This window comes from Camelina sativa, chromosome 17 (genome assembly GCF_030686135.1).
Source record: "Camelina sativa cultivar CO46 ecotype springtype chromosome 17, ASM3068613v1".
NCBI lineage: Eukaryota > Viridiplantae > Streptophyta > Magnoliopsida > Brassicales > Brassicaceae > Camelina > Camelina sativa.
The window spans coordinates 38674847-38695493 of NC_141896.1; the positions used below are offsets into that span (position 1 = coordinate 38674847).

The 20647-nt window shown below is 36.4% G+C and overlaps 4 protein-coding genes across 5 annotated transcripts; 2 read left to right on the forward strand and 2 right to left on the reverse strand.

The window, feature by feature from the left end:
* Window positions 1-340: 340 nt before the first annotated feature.
* Window positions 341-3998, forward strand: LOC104758677 (TPR repeat-containing thioredoxin TTL1). The gene is made up of 7 exons (XM_010481583.3): window positions 341-1670; window positions 1799-1994; window positions 2085-2269; window positions 2372-2705; window positions 2791-2995; window positions 3085-3191; window positions 3292-3998. The coding sequence occupies exons 1-7, from the start codon at window positions 754-756 to the stop codon at window positions 3442-3444; spliced, it is 2097 nt and encodes a 698-aa protein (XP_010479885.1). The 5' UTR covers window positions 341-753; the 3' UTR covers window positions 3445-3998.
* A 1154-nt stretch (window positions 3999-5152) lies between these two features.
* Window positions 5153-9650, reverse strand: LOC104758678 (phosphoenolpyruvate carboxylase 1). The gene is made up of 11 exons (XM_010481584.2): window positions 9454-9650; window positions 9046-9224; window positions 8463-8857; window positions 8289-8373; window positions 7989-8211; window positions 7786-7889; window positions 7607-7697; window positions 7368-7522; window positions 6291-7289; window positions 5822-6208; window positions 5153-5741 (listed from the first exon to the last, which is right to left on the reverse strand). The coding sequence occupies exons 2-11, from the start codon at window positions 9211-9213 to the stop codon at window positions 5445-5447; spliced, it is 2904 nt and encodes a 967-aa protein (XP_010479886.1). The 5' UTR covers window positions 9214-9224; window positions 9454-9650; the 3' UTR covers window positions 5153-5444.
* A 4227-nt stretch (window positions 9651-13877) lies between these two features.
* On the reverse strand, window positions 13878-16649 carry LOC104758679 (tubby-like F-box protein 7). Its single transcript, XM_010481585.3, has 4 exons — window positions 16311-16649; window positions 15859-15946; window positions 14897-15026; window positions 13878-14688 (listed from the first exon to the last, which is right to left on the reverse strand). The coding sequence occupies exons 1-4, from the start codon at window positions 16638-16640 to the stop codon at window positions 14085-14087; spliced, it is 1152 nt and encodes a 383-aa protein (XP_010479887.2). The 5' UTR covers window positions 16641-16649; the 3' UTR covers window positions 13878-14084.
* A 132-nt stretch (window positions 16650-16781) lies between these two features.
* LOC104758680 (putative pentatricopeptide repeat-containing protein At1g53330) lies at window positions 16782-18961 on the forward strand. 2 transcript variants are annotated; one of them, XM_019239145.2, is made up of 3 exons: window positions 16957-18496; window positions 18590-18648; window positions 18721-18961. In XM_019239145.2, exon 1 carries the CDS (start codon window positions 16982-16984, stop codon window positions 18404-18406), a length of 1425 nt encoding a protein of 474 aa, XP_019094690.1. In that variant the 5' UTR covers window positions 16957-16981; the 3' UTR covers window positions 18407-18496; window positions 18590-18648; window positions 18721-18961. The 2 variants fall into 2 exon arrangements, with proteins under 2 accessions (XP_010479889.1, XP_019094690.1); XM_010481587.3 differs by having other exon boundaries at window positions 16782-18648.
* Window positions 18962-20647: the final 1686 nt, after the last annotated feature.

Here is a 20647-nt window from a genome sequence, read left to right on the forward strand (position 1 = left end):
ACAAAAACTTTAGCAGAGAAAAATATTCACTTAAGGAAGAAAAATTTACTACTCACTCTATTTCAAATTAAACGTTTTATTGTATATTCTTGACAAAATGTCTAATTTTATTTTTGTTTGATATATCAACCAATTAAATAAAAAATACGATAAATTAATATGTATGAAAAATGTTTAATCCAATTCTGTCTTTTTCTATTTTTTTTCACTTTGTTATTAATTTAATACACTAATAACTTTGCTTCCCATTTTTTGTTCTTTGTTATTATTATCATTAACTTTTTTTTTCTTTGTCAAACAAAAATCAATTAATTAACTTTTTTAATACTATAAAACAAATATTTTTGCGAATTAATAATATTAAATTGGGTTTAATATTCGCTCTCTCTCTCTCTCTCTCTCTGCTTCTCCATCTTCACTCCTCTTCTTCTGTGAACCTTCTCTCTCTCTCTCTCTCTCTCTCTCTTTCTCTTCTTCTCAGAGCAACTTTCTCTCTCTAAAAGGCACTCACATTCATTCTTTGCTTCACCCTTTTTTTATTCACGAGATCCCCTCCTCCCCTCTCTCTCTCCTCTTCGATGCCTTTTCACAGAGTATCTAATCCTCCATTCTCCACTCTTCTCCACCACCACCGTCTTCTTCTTCTTCTTCTTCTCCATTAACGACGACCATTGCTCACCCTAAAACTCGATTAGGGTTTTCTTCAATTCTCACAAAAGTTCAATCCCTTTCTCCCCCGGAAAAAAGCTAAAAATGCCGAAGTCAGTTAAACCCATTCCTGAATCTGACAAACTCTCCGATCATCTCCGTGATTCATCACTCACCTCCGATATCAACAAACCTGACTTCCGTGAATTAGATCTCGGTTCACCGGTTTCTCCGCTTCGTTCTCAGCCACGTGGACTCAACACCACCACCACCACTACGAGTAGTAGCAGTTCTAGCTCCTCCGGATCTGTTACGGGTCGGGTTCGAAATGGTCCGGTTGTTATCGGAAGATCTAATTCGGCTCGTAGTCAATCTGGTTCTTCTAGTGGTGGGAACAATCTAAGACCGACTCAATCTAGATCGGACTCTGCTACTTCTTCTTCTTCCCATTCTCAACAACCACTCATCTCCTCTGCTACTTCTCCGGCCACGGCGGCGAATGTACTTCCTACCGGAAACATTTGTCCTTCCGGAAAGATCCAAATCACTGGAATGACTCAAAGCCGTTCGAGAAGCGATGTTCTTGGATCTGGTACTGGAACTTACGGACATGGGAGCATAATGCGAGGCGGAGGAAGCAGTGTATCTCCGGCGAAACCTGCTTCTGTTGCCGGAGGAGGAGGATCTCCTACGACTTCGCCGGTTATTGTTGGTAGCTCTAACAGGAGTAGTCCTGTTGCAGGGGAGAGTTCATGGAAGAAAGCAATTTTAGGTTCGGATGCAGAGGAAGTGAAGAGAGTAGGGAATGAAATGTATAGGAAAGGTTTGTTTAATGAGGCTTTGAAGTTGTATGATAGAGCAATAGCTTTGTCACCGACAAACGCAGCTTACCGGAGTAACCGAGCTGCGGCGTTGACTGGTTTGTCTCGATTTGGTGAAGCTGTTAAGGAATGTGAAGATGCTGTTAGATCGGATCCTAACTATGCTAGAGCTCATCACCGTTTGGCCTTATTGCTTATTAGGTAAAAAAGTGATTCCTCGTTTCTCATTGCTCAGCTAGTGGTTCTGTTATTCACTGTATCATCAAAATTCAGAATCTTTATCTGTGGTTTGCATTCACTGTGTCTTTAATTACTTGGTTGCATTGCAGATTAGGTCAGGTTAATAGTGCAAGGAAGCATCTTTGTATTCAAGGGAGACCATCAGATCCCATGGAGTTGCAGAAGCTTGAAGCAGTGGAGAAACATATGGCCAAATGCGTAGATGCGCGAAGGCTTAGTGACTGGAAAAAAGTTTTGACGGAAGTAGATGCTGCCATTGTTTCTGGAGCCGATTTGTCTCCTCAAGTAAGAGTTTATATTGTGGGATAGATGTTGCCTTGGGAAGAAATCATAACTTAATTTCGTTTTTAACTGTTGTGTGTTTTATATCTACAGCTATTTATGTGTAAAGTAGAAGCATTCTTGAAACTTCACCGGCTTGATGATGCTCAATCAAAGCTGTTAGAAGCTCCTAGAGTAGAGCCGTTCCCCGTATCTTGCTCCCAGACTCCGTTTTCTGGTATGGCTTGTGAAGCTTATACATATTTTGTCAAAGCTCAAATTGAGATGGCTTTAGGAAGGTGAGATTAGAGAAACATTTTCATATGCTAGTGTTAAATAAAACTGTTGAATGCTATTAAGGAAAAAAGGGTGTTAAAGAGCAGATGATGAAATGCTTGCAGGTTTGAAAATGCAGTTATAGCTGCTGAGAAAGCTAGCCAAATCGATCCACGATGCAACGAAATTGCTATGTTACACAATACTGTTACATTGGTTGCTAGGGCTCGTGCTCGCGGTAACGATCTCTATAAATCAGAGAGATACACGGAAGCTAGCTCAGCTTATGCAGAAGGCCTTAGGCTTGATCCATGCAACGCTGTTTTATATTGTAACCGGGCTGCTTGTTGGTTTAAACTTGGTATGTGGGAACGCTCAATTAAAGATTGTAACAAAGCGCTGCGTTATCAACCAAGATATACAAAGCCTCTTCTTCGGAGGGCTGCCTCAAATAGCAAGGTACATATAATAAAACTTTTTTTGTGACTTTGTTTGGTTTGTAATTTGTTCTACAGTGATCATTGAGCTTTCTGTCCAACTGTAGATGGAAAGATGGGGAGCTGCAGTGAGTGATTACGAGGCCTTGATAAGAGAACTACCTCATGACAAGGAAGTTGCTGAATCTTTATTTCATGCTCAAGTGGCATTAAAAAAATCCCGTGGAGAAGAAGTTTTAAATATGGAATTCGGTGGTGAAGTTGAGGAAATTTTTAGTCGTGAACAGTTCAAAGCTGCCATGAATCTACCAGGTAGAAGATAGTTTCTCTGCTTCTTACTTTGATAACTTTTCTTGATTGGACTACTGATTCAACTTATTAAATTTGTTAATCAAACACAGGAGTTTCGGTTATCCATTTCTCGACAGCCTCTGATCATCAATGCAAGCAGATATCTCCATTTGTGGACTCGCTATGTACACGTTACCCATCTATACACTTCATGAAGGTAAAGTTACATGAAAACCTCTCTCGTGGTATTCACTCAAAACGTTTCATAACTCGGCGGGAAAAGATTGACTCTAGATTCTGTCTTTCTGGTTATATAGGTGGATATCGATAAATGTTCTTCGATAGGTAATGCAGAGAATGTGAGGGTTGTACCGACAGTGAAGATATACAAGAACGGTAGTCGAGTGAAGGAGATTGTGTGTCCAAGCAGAGAAGTGTTGGAGTACTCAGTGAGACACTATAGCAGTTAAAAAAGTAAAAAACATGACAGCTTCATCTTCACTCTTCTGCAACCTCCTCCTCATTACCCCTTAAGAAATATCTGAATAATCCCACTTAACTTCTTAAGATGCATCATTTACCAGTACCAGGGAACCTATTAGTGTAGAGAGTTTCAGGTCTTTATGATTTGTTCATTCATTCTCCTCTTCATTGCCCTGTGATCTCTGTCTCTGTATGTTATGTTCAGTCTTCTTCCCTTCATTCATTTTACATCTCGACAGATTGAGATTGCATTGCCGCCTTCTTCTTCCTCTTTTTTAGCTTCACTTGTTTAGGTTACTTGTTGGAGATTACTGTGTGTGTGTACATAAGAGAAGTTCGGATGTGAGTGAAGAAAGAAGGAGAAGGCTTTACCAAAGGGGCAAAAGAGAGGAAGATTTGGATTCTTCATTTTCATTATTATTTTTTTTACTTGTAGGGCTTAGTGAAAAACCAAAAAGAAGGTGAACCATCTTGTCATTTTTAATTCTCCTCTATTTTTCTCAACATTTTCCATCAATAAAAAGTTATATATTGTTATTCATTTTCCACTAAGTTTTAATTTGAATACATGCATTCATCCCAAAATCATACATAATTTCATCAACAGTGTTCTGTTTTTTTTCTTTAAAGGTGTTTAGAAAAGGGTTAGGTGATTGATTTTTTTAAAATTGGATTTTAATACTTTAGTCGTTGACATAAACAAAAAGGAGATTCGGAATAATTACAGACTGATTTGATTTGTAATGAAAGCGAGCGACAACTGTTTTTGTTAATGCTTTGTTCTTATATTTGTTAATTGCCCTCTCTTTTAAGGCATTTAAAAAAAAAAAGAACTAAATTATTTATTGGCATTATAATTTTAAGTTTGTTCCCTTTTTAAAAAATAATAAATACTTTTTAAAAGGAAAATAATAATAACATAACGCCCAAAATTAATAATAATTGATTAAATAGTACTACTATAAAATATAGAAAAAAGGTTTGGAAGGTTATGATGGTCGTTAGCCGGTGCTACTCTGCGCCGTCCGAAGTCGGTGCCCTTAATTTCTGGTTGTTTGACACGTATTTATCTCTTTTCTAATAATATACTTTGTGGATAATATATGTTTGGTCGTCTTCAGCTTTTAGCTATTTGAAACTTTGAGTAAAAAACATTATTATATATCACAGAAAAGCTTATTTATGTACTAACAATAATGAAATACTTATTCTCTTTTTTTTTTTTTTTTATTGCTTATTAGTGGAGGAGGCGCGTGATGAACACTCACCGACTAGTGTGAACTTTTTGACCGCTGAGAGAGAGTGAAATCAGAAACGTACTTAATTTAAAAGCATAAAGGTACGTTGGTGAAAAAACCGGTACACCGTACATGTACGCTATAAATTCTCTCACAATTTAATTGAATTTGAGCCGTTGGGGCGTTAGCGTTACGACTTACGGTAGTAACCAAAAAAGTTGCAAGCCGTGTCAATATAGGAGACTCACACTCCCTGTCGTTTTCTAATCCACCATTTTCCCCTTCTTCAACGGCCTCTTTTCCGAAAAACATGTCTGCCGTTTTTTCGGGACCACATATAATACCATGCTTAGAGACATGTGTGTCGTAGCTGTTGTCTACACGAATGATTAGTGTGGGAAACTAGAACTGTCACCAGGAAAAGGCCAAACCAAAAACTAAAATCGCACTAGTCACAAAACCAAACCAAACCGAAGTAGCATTGGTTATATAGTAAGAGACAAAGAAACAAGAAAAGATTCTCTTGTTCTGTTTTATTATTACACTTGTGAAAAAAAAAAAAAAAAAAACGGAGCGCATGTGTTCGTTCATGATCTCGAAGGATTCTTACACGAAAATCAACATTGACGGTGGATACGTAAATAAACCGAAGAATCCAAACCCGTCTTAACTTATTATTTTCAAAGCCGCAAAGTTAAAAGAGGAAAGAGAGAGGGAGATTCAAAGTTTGTTTCACCATCTCTTTGAACTTAACCGGTGTTCTGTAGACCAGCAGCAATACCCTTCATTGTCAAGATGAGTGTATCTTCAAGTCCAGGCGCGTATTCACTTGTCGGGTTAAGCTCGATGAGTTCTTGTGCTGGTTTGCTTGATTCTGCAATCTCCTTAGAGATGTGAGGTCGCAGTGTCACATGGTAACTCGGATCACGGATTCTTTTCAATGTGTAAGCTTGACAGACATTGAGAGTTGTGATGTAAGAATCACGAAGTCTCAGTCTTTGTTTCAAGTAAGGATCTCCTTCAAGAAGATCTTTGTGTCCAGCGGTCTGCAAACAGCGAAAGCGAATCAGACAATTGTGAAATCAATAAGAAAGAAATAAAGAAATCAAGAGTGCTCTGAGTTTACCTGCAGGATGAGTTTCTTGGTTTCTTCGAAATTAGCTCTGAGTTTCTCACCAAAAGGCCAGAGTTCTTCTGAAACAAGAAGCTTGTCGTACAAAGCAGCAATACCAGGATCTCCTTTGGCGAACACCATTTCAATTAGATCAATGGTGACTCTAAAGAAAGGCCAGTGTTGGTACATATCTTGGAGCATATGGAGGTTCTTGACGTCCTTTTCGATCACGTGTTTAATCGCTGCTCCGAATCCAAGCCATACAGGAAGATGGAATCTTGTTTGAGTCCAAGCAAAGATCCACGGAATCGCACGAAGAGATTCAATGCCACCGCTTGGTTTCCGCTTCGCAGGTCTGCTTCCAATGTTCATACGACCATACTCCAGTTCTGGTGTAGCCTGCAACAGATTTTAAGATTCCGTGAGTTTTAAGAATCTGTAGGGTGTGAGCTAAAGATTCAGAGTGAATAAAGATACTTACAAGGCGGAAGTACTCGACAAACCGAGGTTCTTTAAACACAACAGAACGATACTCCTCGGTTGCAACAACCGCCATTTCATCGAGCAACACGCGCCATTCCGGTTTAGGCGAAATAGGAGGACGCATACCGTGCTCTAGTGTAGCAGCGGTGAAACGCTGAAGCGTTCTAAAGCATAAATGCTCTTCACCAAACGATTGCTCGATGACTTCACCTTGAACCGTGACACGGAGTGAACCGTTAATAGTATCCGGAGGCTGAGACAATATAGCAAGATGGGTCGGTCCACCTCCTCTTCCAACCGTGCCACCACGACCGTGAAACATTGTTAGCTTCACACCATACTCTTTAGCAACCTTCACAAGCTCTTCTTGAGCTTTGTATAACTGCCAAGCAGCGGACAAACGTCCAGCGTCTTTCCCTGAATCCGAATAACCGATCATAACCTCTTGCTTACCGTTAATACGGTTCTTATACCAGTCAACAGAAAAGAGCCTAGCAACTGCTGCAGGAGCTGCTTCAAGATCCGCCAGCTTCTCAAAGAGCGGAACAACTCTTAAAGGCTGTTTCACATGGCATTCGCGCTGTAAAAGCTCAACAGCTAATACATCAGAAGGTGCAGTTGCCATAGAGATAATGTAAGCACCGAAGCTGTCTGCTGGTAGCTCGGCTATGACATGGAACGTGTCGAGAACATCAGCGATTTCTTCGGTTTTAGGAAGATCAGAACCGAATAGCGGACGTTTGCCACTTAGCTCAGATAAAAGCCATTCTTGGCGGCGTTCTTCAGACCATTCTCTGTAGGATCCGATATCTAAATGCGTGGTGATAGCATCCAATACATCGGTGTGGCGGTCAGATTCTTGCCTTATGTCAAGTCTCACAAGAGAGAGCCCAAAGGTTGAGACTTGCCTCAAGAAATCAAGAAGGCTTCCATCTGCTATTGGACGGTCACCACATGAACACAGAGATCGGTAACAGAGCTCAAGAGGTTCCAAGAACTACACAAATAGCACGAGAGAGCGGTTTAGTACCAAATCATAACCGGGAGTCAAAAGGATTCTAACAGCAATAGATACCTGTTCCAAGTTAATGAAAGTAGCCTCTTCAGGGACATCAGAGTGTCCATTGCTGAGCAATTGATGAGCGCGTTCACGTGTGTAATATAGCTTGTCCCTTACATCGCCAAGAATCACACGGTATGGCTCGGTTGTAGGAATTGACTTCCAGAATTCTGCAATCAAGACAATAAATTGGTTCAGAAAGGACACAAAGCTTAGACATATACAATATGCTCAATACCGGTTCCTTTTCTTACCTATGTAATGTTTCGCAGCATCTTTCCTCGCATTTGCGTGAAGTTCATCAGCTCGCACACGCAGCTCGTCATTGCAACGCCACATAGACATCTACATAAAGAAGCAGTAAAAATGAAATGTGGATACATACATAAAGAAGATGAGGAGACTAAACTGAAAAAAAAGCTCGAGATCAAACCTCAAACATAAGATCTTCGATTTGGTTAAAGTACATAGTAGCAGCCATCATTCTAGCTAACAAGCAAACATCTCTAGTGACTTCAGGTGTAACCCTTGGGTTACCTGCAAAAACATATATATTGTGAGTTTGTGACATGAGTAAAGCCATGAGAGAGGGAGCGGAATAAGAGAGCTATGCAAGAAGGACTTATAGAAATGTACCATCACGATCACCACCCATCCAGGAAGAGAATTGAATCAATGGAGCATTATATGGAACACGTTCTTGGATCCCTATGTTTTTCAAAGCCGTGTCTACACGGCGCAGAAACTTAGGAACACCTTTCCAGATAGTTTCATGGAAATAACTCATTCCTGCTCTCATCTCATCTTGAGGAGTGGGTGGTGTTCTTTTGATTTCATCTGTTCGGAATGCAGCTTGAATCTAAAAAAGTAGCAAATGTTTCCGTTACAATTAAGGATTGAATTCAAATCAAGTAACATATGAAGAAGCTCTTTTACCTCTCTCTGCAGAGCCTCATCAAGCTCTTGCTTGTCATCAGGAGTAATATCCTTAGCATATAGTTGGGCCAGACAGTCTCTTATCCTGAAAAGAGAGACACAAAGAAGATAACTTTAGAACCAAAACATCAAAATCCAAAAAAAAAAAAACCAATCTCCTCTGTATAAACTAACCTCCCATGTTTCTGAAGCAATGATCTTCTCACAGACTGAGTAGGATGAGCAGTCAAAACCAAATCCACAGTCTGATTCTTGAGAGCATCAAAGATCTCTTCAGGAGACTTATTAAGATCACCAACAAGCTTTTTGAAAGTTTCTTCGAGATCAGATTCAGTAGTAGCAGAGCTCTCATCAACAAAATCACCTTTCTTGAGCTTCTTGACCCTACGGCGATAAGCAATCTGAACTTCCTCAGCCAAATTGGCTAAGTTAAGCATGTGAGAGAAAGCTTTAGCGATAACAATAGAGTCCCCTGGATCTAAACTCGTCAGAACATTCCCAAGCTCCTCTAGCTTCTTCGGTTCATGCTTCCCTTCATATTCTGCAGAATGCTCATAAAGCTCTTGCACCTACACAACACACAAATAAGTAACTGCAGATCCATCTCTGAACTGACCAAAAAAGTTTAAAACTTTGATCTAACCTAACTCATGATCATGACCAAATTAAAGTTCAAACCTTTATTCAAGAAACGATCATTTAAGCAAATGGGTCAATTCAAATCCAAAAAAAAACAACTGAGGAAGAAGAAACGTACAGTTTCACGGAGATCTTCACCGTGCAAGTCCTGGAGGATATCGAGAAACCGATCTAAGAGCAAAGCATCATACTCAACAAGCTTGTCGTCTTCACTAACTTTACCAGGAACAAGTTGACGAAGATGAACATCAATTGATGCCATCTTCTCCAACTTCCGATTCGCCATAATTCCTCACTCTGAAGAAGTAACAGAAACAAACCAAACAAAAAAATTCAAATCCAAAAGTCAAAAGATTGATCTGTATGTAGACAGGTGACTGAGATTTCGCCAAGTTAGAAAAAAAAAACATAAAAATCGAAACTTTTGAGTCAATTGAGGAGACAGAGAGACTCAGATGAGAAAATAATTTGCTGATTGTGCGGAGAAGAGTAAATCTAATAAGTGAGAGTGTTCAGAGGGGCTAACCAGTTAAAGAAGTAAAAGCTGTGTGTCTTTTGGGAAGTCAGATTCAGATTTGATAGAGAGAGAGAGATATATGCAAAATAAGATACTTTGGTTACGTTTTATATAGAGAGAGTGTGATCATGATTCCTTCTATCCCATTATTCTATTTCTATTATGTGACGCTCTCGATTTTAGTTGAATTTTTTTACCTTTTCTATAATTATTTTTCCCTCATTTTTAATATTTATGAATGAATTTGACCTTGAAGGAGTTCTTTATATTACAATAATAGAATCTATTTTACTCAATCAGTGATAGTCAAAAAAAAAAATATTTAGTATCATCCTAATATGGTTTCCTATCTTTATTTTAGTTTTTATGCTCGCTTATAGTTAAATTTTTAACATTTTTAATTAGTTTTTTGAAGAAAAAGGAAAATAATCATAGTTAATGTATATTTTTTGGAAATTAACACTTTCATATATGACTCATAGTTAAATGTATTAGATCTTGCTCAAGAACTGGATTCGATCGAATCGTGTAAAAATAAAAACCATATCTCTCTTTGAAGAAGGGATCATATCCCGTCAAAGAGTCTAATGACCATGACAAACGTATCATCTGTCGAGTCCCTCGAGGATATGCTTCCAAGTAACCGTGATCTCACATGTTTCAAACTACTTTTAGGCGTTTGTATCACAGCTCTTGTGGATTACTAATTGATGTCTTATGTTTCTACTTTTATGTTTAAGGATTTGGGGAAAACCCTTTTTTGTAACCTTTTAAACCTTGGAGTTTTGATATTTTTTATATGTAGTTTGTTTTGAATGAATGAATCCATATTTTGAGAAAAAAAAACCCTCTTTGAATTGTTGTCAAATGAAACAGTAATTGGAAAATAGTCTTACAAATTACCAAATAAGATTATTTATTTTGGTACCATTTACCAATGATAATAGTATTTTGTGTTGTTCTAAAAAATAAAATTGTTCGTCTCAAATTCACGCGAGGAAGTGAAGAGAAGCGCATGTGTCATGCACGAAGATTGATGAATCTCTGAACTTTGAACCTAACTATCACTTTTTTAAGTGATCACAAGTTGACATTTTTTTTTCTTTTTTGAGGATTTAAGATTTAAGTATTTAACCGACCATCTATTTATTTTCCGTTTTATTAGTTATTCGATTTAACTGGATTTCTATAATTAACGACAGCGACTGAATATCCGATCGTATTTTAATTAACAGGATAACTTTTAAACTCATAAGAGTTTTACTGTTTCTGTATACAATTTTCTAAATTATGTTTAATCCGATCATAATTTTTAGTATCTGTTTCGAATTCATCCAATTTTAGAAAGAAAAAAAAAGTGTAAAAGTGATAATTCTTTTGAAAATCGTCATTGTATTATAATTTTGAAAAAAATTTTAATCACAAAAAAATTAAATTAATTCTAAATATGTATGAAAAATTTAAATCTTGGATTAAAAAGAATAATTCCATACTTAATTTATTCCACATAAATAATGTTGTTATTGATTTTTTTTTCATTAACATATATGCTTAAGTTTTTTTTTTGGTAAGAGTCTAGTATAATTTATTTTAAACAAGCAGATCTTACAACTAACCTTCATACATTCGTGTCATGTAATCATTTGACCAAATTAAAATCTGAACATCAGTAGTCTACGATAAACTAATAAAGTAATAAGTAAAGTAAACATATACAAAATGATTAATACAGTATAGCGCAATGTGATGCGATCACTAGCTAAATCATGCCATGATATTATTATTCTTAATCTCATTATTGTTTGTTAAGTGAGAACGTCGTGTACATGTGCTGTGATGTCACATTATATGAACATTTTGTGCCGGTCGACTCCAATTTATTAAAAGAAAACAAAACTTGGATATTTCTTCATATGTGCCAATGGAATATTCGAATAATTTGGTATGTCTTAATCCATCTAAGTCAATACTCAAACAGGCGTGAATGATAGTCTAATTGCTCGAATATTAATTAGGTACTCACTTTTTCTTTAATCTATTGCAAAATTTATTAACTTCAGGGGATAATTTACATATGCAACTCTCTTTTTTTTCTTCACCATCACATAAAATTCCTTTGGATTATATTTAGGATACATTGATATGTCCTGAGTACATTAGTATAAAACTAATTTTATTGCAAAAGATCAAAAACCAAATACTAAAAACTTAAAATAAAAGCCAAAATCTAAAAACCAATTAAGAAACTAATGACATGCATTTAAAAGCCTTGTCAAATATATATATGAAATAGAAGGTTCGTTTAGAGTTGGAAATGCATCATGCATGTACAATGAAACTTAGCATATTTTGTTTGCGTGTTTGAAATTACATTTTCTGAAATGGGATTATAAACACCGCTTTCGTACACTCCTTAATTACGTATGATGTATCGGTGTTTATTAAGATGAGTTTTCTTTGTAGACTTTTTACTATTATAGTATATTGCTAAATACTTTTTTGTTGTCACTATGAATAATGCAGAATTATAATGATAAACTGAATATAAGGGATGCTGGTTAGCTGATAATTTGGTTAACGTATAAGATGATAATTGAAGTCCATTATCAGGAAGAAGAAGAAATTGAGTTTGGGAAGAAAGGACAAGTGTGAAAACACTTCCTTTTGTTCCTTTTTTAAAACAGCTTCTGTTGCTGTCAAAAAAGAAAACAAAAGGAGCTTTACATTTGTTAATTTGACAGCATCCTTTAAAAACACTTTTATAAGTGGGATGCTTCACGGAAGCAAATATTGCATGCCTACGTGGTGGTGGTGCCTTATGACATATATCCGATTCAACTAAAAGATGTATATATGGAAGAGTTTACTTGAGAGTATCGTGGTTAATGCCGTTGAAAGCTTTTGAGCACAAATACTGTATATACTTTTAACTAAAAATCATTTAAAACAAAATTCAAATACTATTGTTTTCCTTGGATTTAACCTAACCTTTTCTAGATCCTTCATTCTTTTCTAATGAGTCTTCACGTGATTATCATAACAGTGTGTGAGTGTGTCGATGGAGTTTTGGAAAAATATTGATGGTTAGCTGTGAAAATATATATTGTGATGTATAAAATCTTGCTACGGAGCTAATTGAAAGAAATGAACGATTAATATGAATGGTACATTGTATATTTAAATCCATACTAAACGATAAATTTGGAAAACAAAGAGCAACCCTTACTTATATCCTTAAGACCAGGCTGATCATACGAAAGTACTGTATTTTCACACCATTTATAGTAAGCTGATTTCTTATATAAACAAGATATCCAGTTGTAAACAAAAAAAGAACATAACCGAAAAGAAAATTACAAAATATATATATATATATATATATATATATATATATAAAGAAAGTTTTTTTGTTTTGTTAATAAAACTATTGAAGATGGCTACATCGAAAGGATTTGCAGTATGTTTCCTCTTGACGCTCCTCATAACAATCGTCTTATTCGTTGGAGTCAACTCCGTTGATTTGTCGAAATGTAGAAACTTTGATCCTATCGGAGGAATCCCTCAAGACTGCAGTTAGGGATGATGAGCAATGTAGAAAACTATGACGAAGGAATAAGACGACGACCTGGATTATAAGCCGAGGTCCTGATAGTTAATCAATCATATAAGTTTATAAAGATTATAATTTTTGTACAATTACGATTTTCATATGAAAATATTGTTTGCAAAAAAAATAAATATTATAATTATTCAATTTTTATTCATGAAAATCAGTAATCTTAACAAAAAAAAAACATTATTTTTGCTTGGAAATAGCCAACTGCATGGCGAGCCGAGGTCGAACTCAAATAAATAAATAAATAAGAGTTTTGAGGGTCGAACCCTTGACATCTTAGACACTTTTCCACTGCTTATACCACTAGACTAAAAAAAAATTTTGTGAAACAGGGCCGATTATAGAGCTATATATTTTGCGGCCGCAAGCTGATGCTTCATCAGCTTGTGTCTTAGGCCGGCTCTGAACTCAATTAGTTGACCAAAAAGGCATCCAATTGTCATTTACCGGAAAAAGTGACAAGAATGTCGATTTCCAAACTCACATGAATTGAAATCCTTGCACAGATTAAGTAGTCAAAACACGAGACGACTGAACCGGCTATAGTTCCAAACAAAACATACGTGACTTGTCTACGTAAAGTTCCAAATTATCCTTTTTTGTTTTCAACCAAAAATTAATTAGAAAACTACTCCTACCTACAAAGGAATTATCAGCAAAAGAGTGCGGGAAGACCCGGTTAAGTCAAGTTCCAAATTACTATCTCGTAAATTAAAACAAAAAGACCAAGGAAACTTGGTTCAAAGGCAGCAGTATTATTCGTTTCGTTGTTAGTTGTAAACTAGTAACAGAGAAAACAACTGCGGTAAGAATAATATTTAAGAAAAACATTTTTGATTTTGGTTTTTCATATTACAGTTTGGTTCTTACATAGTAATAATTACGTGCTTCTTCTCCTTCCACAATAACTTGCGTTTACACTTACACATGATTACAACAAAACATTACACTTTTTGCAGAGACGTTCGCCCTTTTTTTTTATATATATATTTCTTTATTTTTGTGTTGCCTTTTTTGCTGGGTTTCACTCGCAGGCAAGTTTAGTGCCGAAACTTGTGAGACAGATAGCAAAAGCCTGAAATGCAGAGAGGGGCTGCCTATAATCCATTGTGAAAGTGTCATCTCCCACTTTGCCAAACTGTAGAAGAACTGTTTCTTCATCGCCTTTACCGCTCGGTTGACTTTGGTCCACGGTCGCAACCAACTGAAAGTTCTTGACAGAAGCAACAGTTACTCGTCCATGGAAATTGAGACACCAGCATTGCAAGTGCTCGTGCCATCTCGGAGCTTTGTTCTTTAGTATTGTGAAGCTGGAACCATCCTTGTTTGGTTTTTTCATTATCTTGGTTACATCACATGGATTCTGGTCCAAACAGAGTCCAGCGGTTGATGACGATGAGGATGACGAGGATGGGCATCGGAGTGTGCTTACCATTCTTCTTGGACCTCTTGATTTCAAGAGGTTGAATTTATAAGAAACATGGCCGACTTCAAAGTTGCCTGCTGGAACTTGAGGGCTTATCTGCTTCGATGCAAATCTGCGACTGGCTTTGCCGTTTGAAGGCTTCGCTCCGTTATGTGGCGGTTGGCTATCGTATACTGTAAAGTTGGTCCCAAGAAAATCTGATCTGCAAAAGTTTCCAAAAAGAAATCAAATGAACATTAGATTTCAGGCCACTCATATTCTAAGCAAAAAAACACCGTAAAGAGACTCAAGATTTTCGTTCCAAGAGTGGCAAAAACAAATTAAAAACTTTCTGAGAAGGGAGAAGGCAGTCTTGCTTTACAGATTAAATGACCGCCAAGGATATTCAGTGTTGCACACATTGATAATACCTTAATTTTCCAACGTAGGCATTACTTCCTTGAGAGAAATCATCAGCATCAAGTGATATGATGTAGTCAGTGTAAGCACCGGTCCTGAACCTCCGTGCCGCCAGAAGAAACTTTCCTTTATCAGTAAATGCTGGTAAACAGAATATACGAAAGGATATTAATAAATGCAGAGAAAAGAGAAAAGACCCTTTTGCTAGACAACAGACGTAGAGCAAAGTCTTAAAGATAAACTAGCCAAGAAAGAATCCTGACGGATAACCTAATGAAGTATAACCGAAAATTACTCGAACTTGTTCCAAAACAACAAAAAGCAATCTGGTCTTACTTAACCACACTTGTAAACTTTTTAATCTAAATCATACCAATGATATAACTCGAACTATGTTATTCAGTGAAGTCAAGATGAACGGAGATTGATAAAAAAAAAGATTAACAAAAGCCTTGCAAATTACTTCACTGGTCAACAAACTGAACCTCGGACTATTCTTCATCATCACCCACCGAGGTCAACAAAAAAGTCAACACTTATTTATGGGAATTGGTTGGTAAGTTCTTTCAATGACCCGACCACTCAAGGCATTACATTGTACGCCTAGGAATTCACTAATTGCAATCGTTTTCACACTATTCAAACCAAAAAACTTAGACTTTTCATTGCCATATATATATACTCCCTCCGTTTCAAAATATAAGATGTTTTAGAAGAAACACACATATTAAGAAAAAGTTACTTTTAAAAAGTTTAACCAATCATACTCAAGACTGCATAATAGAAAATATAAAATTAATCTAAAAGTTGCATAAAAAGTTGGAAACATCCTATATTATGAAACAAAAATAATCTCTAAACATCTTATATTATGAAATGGAGGGAGTATTTTTTTCCAATACTGACCCAATCAACTAATAAGAAGGGAAACAAAGGAAAAAAGTGATATTTTGTTTTTTGGAAATTAACTTACATGGAGTAAGAGCAAGATACAAGTAAAAAGTCGATGTCTTCTTGTTCCTCTTTATCAAGCACTGATTCGAAAACTCTCGAGGTCCTGGCTGCATCTCAAATGAAACACTAAAAAATCTCAAATCTCATCCCAATCTTTCAATTTCTCAAACGAAAAAAACAAACCCACAACTAAAGAAAAGACACAAAATTGTAAAAAAACATAACCAAAAATAGCAACTTTTTAAATGCATAGAGCAAAACAACAAAGACCATAAAAACAAAGACTCCAATTGTAAATAAAACATAACCACATCATGAAGTCGTAACTCGCACCAAATTTTATAAACAAAGCAGTGCCCCTAACAGAATCGATTCCTAAACCGATCAGAGAAATCGACAAAAAAACCCAAAATTTATATAAATCAAAAGGTTTTCACCAAACCAAAAACTTCAATTGAAGAAGGGAGTTACCAATTTGAGGCAAGAAGGGAAAGTGATTTTGCCGGAGTTGAGAGGCGATCTAGCGAAATCCTGAGTGATCTCTCTCCATTTCTTAGAAACGCAGGCGCAAGTCACTACATCACGGCGTTGTGGCCAATGGTCCTCACTCTCCTCCACGCGACGAATGATCTCGCCTAACAACTCAGGGAGCATCGCCGACCACGACGACGATCCAACGGCCATGTTCGACGCCGACGGAATCGGAATCGAATCGCGTTCCGTTGGTGCCGTCGTCTCTCCCTGATGATCCCTAAACGAGTTCGAGATCCTCCGCGAGAGGAGGGACCGTGACAAAGGCATTTGTAAAAGAAGAAGAAAGAGAGAAAGAGAGAGAGAGAGAGAGAGAGAGAGAGAAGTTTTCGATCTGGAAATAGAGAGGAGAGAGAAAGGATGAGATGTGTGTTTCTTTTTTTTTGGAAAATCTGATGAGAAAAAAAACTTAAAATTAAACAAAATTAATACACGAACGTGCGAAATCTAGAAGACGGACAGACAGAGTGATATTTTTGGTTAAACTGACAACACTGTTCTATAGAATAGGTGACAGGTCTTTTTAATTGGGCCACGTCGGATAGGTAAAAATCAATCGTACAAGTATAATACACAGCACATTGATTAAACCGGATACGATGATTTAAACCATGACCGCCGTGAAATCTGTCTCTTCTTCTTCCTTTAGGCTCGCGTCTCTCCTCCGCCGCGAGAATGATCCTTCCGCCGCAGTTAAGCTTTTTCGAAACCCTGATCCTGAATCAGCCAACACGAAAAGACCGTTTAGATACTCGCTTCTTTGCTACGATCTCATCATCACGAAACTCGGTGGCTCCAAGATGTTTGACGAACTAGATCAGGTGCTTCTCCAGCTCAAAACCGATACTCGGATCGTTCCCACGGAGATTATATTCTGCAACGTGATTAATTTCTTCGGTCGTGGAAGATTGCCTAGTCGTGCGCTCCACGTGTTCGACGAAATGCCTCAATACCGTTGCCAACGCACTGTGAAGTCAGTGAACTCTCTGTTGAATGCGCTTTTGAAGTGCGGGGAGTTTGAAAAAATGAGGAAGCTTCTTTCGGGTATTGATGAGTTTGGTAAGCCTGACGCTTGTACTTACAATATACTGATCAATGGTTGTTCTCAGAGCGGGTGTTTTGATGATGCCTTGAAGCTGTTCGATGAAATGGTCAAGAGAAAGGTGAAGCCCACTGGGGTAACGTTTGGAACGCTGATTCACGGGTTTTGCAAGAATTCGAGGGTGAAGGAAGCGTTGAAGATGAAGCAAGATATGTTGAAAGTGTATGGAGTACGTCCCACGGTTCACATTTATGCTTCGTTGATCAAAGCGGTTTGTCAAATTGGTGAATTGAGTTTTGCGTTTAAGCTTAAAGATGAGGCGTATGAAGGAAAGGTTAAAGTAGACTCAGCTATTTACTCTACGTTGATTAGTTCGCTTATAAAAGCTGGAAGGTCGAATGAGGTGTCGAGGATCTTGGAAGAAATGAGTGAGAAAGGATGCAAACCCGACACAGTGACTTACAATGTACTGATAAACGGGTTCTGTGTTGAGAACGATTCTGAATCAGCTTATCGTGTTTTGGATGATATGGTAGAGAAAGGCTTGAAACCAGATGTTATAAGCTATAACATGATACTTGGTGTCTTGTTTAGAATCCGAAAATGGGAAGAAGCAACTTACTTGTTTGAAGATATGCCTAGAAGAGGTTGCCGCCCTGATACCTTATCTTATAGAATAGTTTTTGATGGTCTTTGCGAGTGTTTACAGTTCGAAGAAGCTGCTGTTATCTTGGACGAAATGGTTTTTAAAGGTTACAAGCCTCGCAGGGATAGGCTAGAAAATTTTCTGCAAAAGCTTTGTGAGAGTGGGAAGTTGGAGATTCTCAGTAAAGTTATAAGTAGCTTGCATAAGGGGAATGCTGCTGAGGATGCAAATGTATGGTCGGTTATGATACCTACAATGTGCAAAAAACCTGTGACATCGGATTCTATTGATTTGTTGTTGAACAGAGTAAAGGAAGTTGGTCCTTTATCAGCAATGCCGCAATGCTAGGTCACTTGTCGTGCAAGGTATTGTTGCTGTGAACCTTGTTCTGGTGATACAGGACAAGGAACAAAAAGAATTGCCAAATCTTGTAAACAGGTAAAAATCATTACCACATGGGCTCTCTTCAACGTAGATAGCGGAAGAATGTGCTATCTGCTCCTAATTGAAGCTCTTATCTCTTGTCCATAGCCTGTAAAGTGGTGGTGCAGAGGAATGATCCCACCGCTGAACCAAGCTCTGTTATTGAGGTATGATTTTCCTTCGGTTGATTTAAAAGATAAAATATAATACAAGTTACCAACTACTTTTTTTGAGGGCAGCCGTCGTGGTGGTGTTGGTGGCGGCGTGGGACAGCCGTGGTAATATTGGTGATGGAGGCGGCAGCAGTGACTGCGATGTCGTTGAAGATGGTGATGGCCGCAGCTCTGCTGAATGATTTGTTATGATGATTTAACGATTTAATTCTCTTTTTTGTCTACCATTCGACTCTGTTTGACTTAATCTTATAAATAAGACACATTTGATTCATCTATAATAATGTTAAATTGAATTGTTGAAACAGTTTCCTTGAGCTGTTCTTAATTCATCCATGACTCTAGGAATCCAATTGCCTGAAACTGGTCCATAAATCTTCTGGTTGTCTACTCTTCGAGTGGAAGCATGGTTTGCTTGACACTGTTTAAAACTCAAAACAATAACTTGTAAAAACGTTTACTAATCTAGAATTAATTTTACATTCAATTCGAAAAAAAAAAATGTTAATTAATAAGAACCTGAACCAGAAGAAGAACTCATCATCGATTTGTTCAACCTTCAGAAATCATTTCACAATATACAATAAACGATAGTCTATTTTGTTCTCCCTCTATTTGATTTCAGTTAATAGCATCTTTAAATATAACAGATTTTAATCCACGGTACATCAGAACAATTTTTTAAGAACAATTATTAAAAAAAATAAATCTGTTGTATTTTTTGTGTTTGTTTACTTTTGTCAATCTTACAAATAAAGGTTTATTTTACCAGGTGTACCTAAGTTTGATTAAATTTTATTTAAAAGTATTTATAAACTTATATTATGCGTGAGACAATATTCTTATTTAATGTTTAATGTAGTTATAATTATGTAATAGGTTCTAAAGACCAAAATATTTTATATTATATTATTTTGTATATCAAACTTTATATATGTGAATTAAGTTGATAATAATCGAATTTGCAAACATCTAGAAGTATCAAAATGATTTTACAAATGAAGAAGAAGTCATATTTTCTAGTATCATTATTTTGTAGTATCTATCATGCCAGCTTGTTTTTTGAAATATTTTAATCTTTAAAAAACGGCTTGTATAATTTTTGTTTACAAAATTAATTTTTACAGTTATTTTGTAAATTATAATTTAATATTACTGTTGTAATATACTTTTTAAGTTTTGGGGTACTTTTTTGGTACATTTGTAATCATGATGTATTTTTACCACTTCTTTGTTTAAGATTTACATTTTTTCCCCTGAATTAATGTTGTTTTCAAGAGTTTGAACAATTTTAGTTGGCTAAGCTGTATTTTTGGTTTAATAAGTTTCAATTCAATTTTAATTTTGACAGCCAATTGATATTCTTGGTTAGGTGTTTTTGAACTAATATAGTTGATGATTTAATAATCTTATATAGTTGTTTGAGCTTGAAAAATTGGGTAGTTTATAAAACTCTGGTGGTAATCATTTTATAACTAAGTTTATATAAGAATTAAAAAGACAACAATGATATTTACCAATCTTTGAACGCCTAGACACCGTCTCAAAACTTTCAAAGTAAGACAACAGAGTAAGCTCTGTGGACTTGCTTTTCGAAAGATTGGTATAATTTGAACAGTGAAAGTGGTATATATATATATATGCATTTAAGTAGATTTTTTCTTAGTATAAAGAGTATATTCAAAATTTCAGAGATTCAAAAAAATTAGTCTAATTTGTTTTTTTTTTTTTTCAAAAATACAAATTTCTAATTTAGAATTATGTCGAATACTTTCGAGAAGCTACTGAAAATGAATATATGTATATAAAGGTTAGCAGACTGAATTTTTAAAAAATCATATTTTTCTTGTAGTCAAAGTAAACTATTGATACATCTTCTAGCTAGCTGTTTCTAGTATAAATTGAGTGTAGTAACCATGTTAGAACCTCTATGAAAGAGAAAGAGCACATGGACATTAACATTGACTTAAAGCCTTCATATATATAAAAGATT

Bases quoted from the DNA above. Each gene is read 5' to 3' on its own strand.
- LOC104758680 (XM_010481587.3), top strand. From the start codon at position 16,982: ATGACCGCCGTGAAATCTGTCTCTTCTTCTTCCTTTAGGCTCGCGTCT.
- LOC104758678 (XM_010481584.2), bottom strand. From the start codon at position 9,213: ATGGCGAATCGGAAGTTGGAGAAGATGGCATCAATTGATGTTCATCTT. The intron at 7,890-7,988 runs GTACATTTCTAT...ATGTTTTTGCAG, and splicing joins GATGGGTGGTGATCGTGATG to GTAACCCAAGGGTTACACCT. The intron at 6,209-6,290 runs GTAAGTATCTTT...AATCTGTTGCAG, and splicing joins TTGTCGAGTACTTCCGCCTT to GCTACACCAGAACTGGAGTA.
- LOC104758679 (XM_010481585.3), bottom strand. From the start codon at position 16,640: ATGCCTTTGTCACGGTCCCTCCTCTCGCGGAGGATCTCGAACTCGTTT. The intron at 15,947-16,310 runs GTAACTCCCTTC...TTTGAGATGCAG, and splicing joins TCCCTTCTTGCCTCAAATTG to CCAGGACCTCGAGAGTTTTC. The intron at 15,027-15,858 runs GTAAGTTAATTT...TCTGTTTACCAG, and splicing joins GTATCTTGCTCTTACTCCAT to CATTTACTGATAAAGGAAAG.
- LOC104758677 (XM_010481583.3), top strand. From the start codon at position 754: ATGCCGAAGTCAGTTAAACCCATTCCTGAATCTGACAAACTCTCCGAT. The intron at 1,671-1,798 runs GTAAAAAAGTGA...GTTGCATTGCAG, and splicing joins TTGGCCTTATTGCTTATTAG to ATTAGGTCAGGTTAATAGTG. The intron at 2,996-3,084 runs GTAGAAGATAGT...AATCAAACACAG, and splicing joins AGCTGCCATGAATCTACCAG to GAGTTTCGGTTATCCATTTC.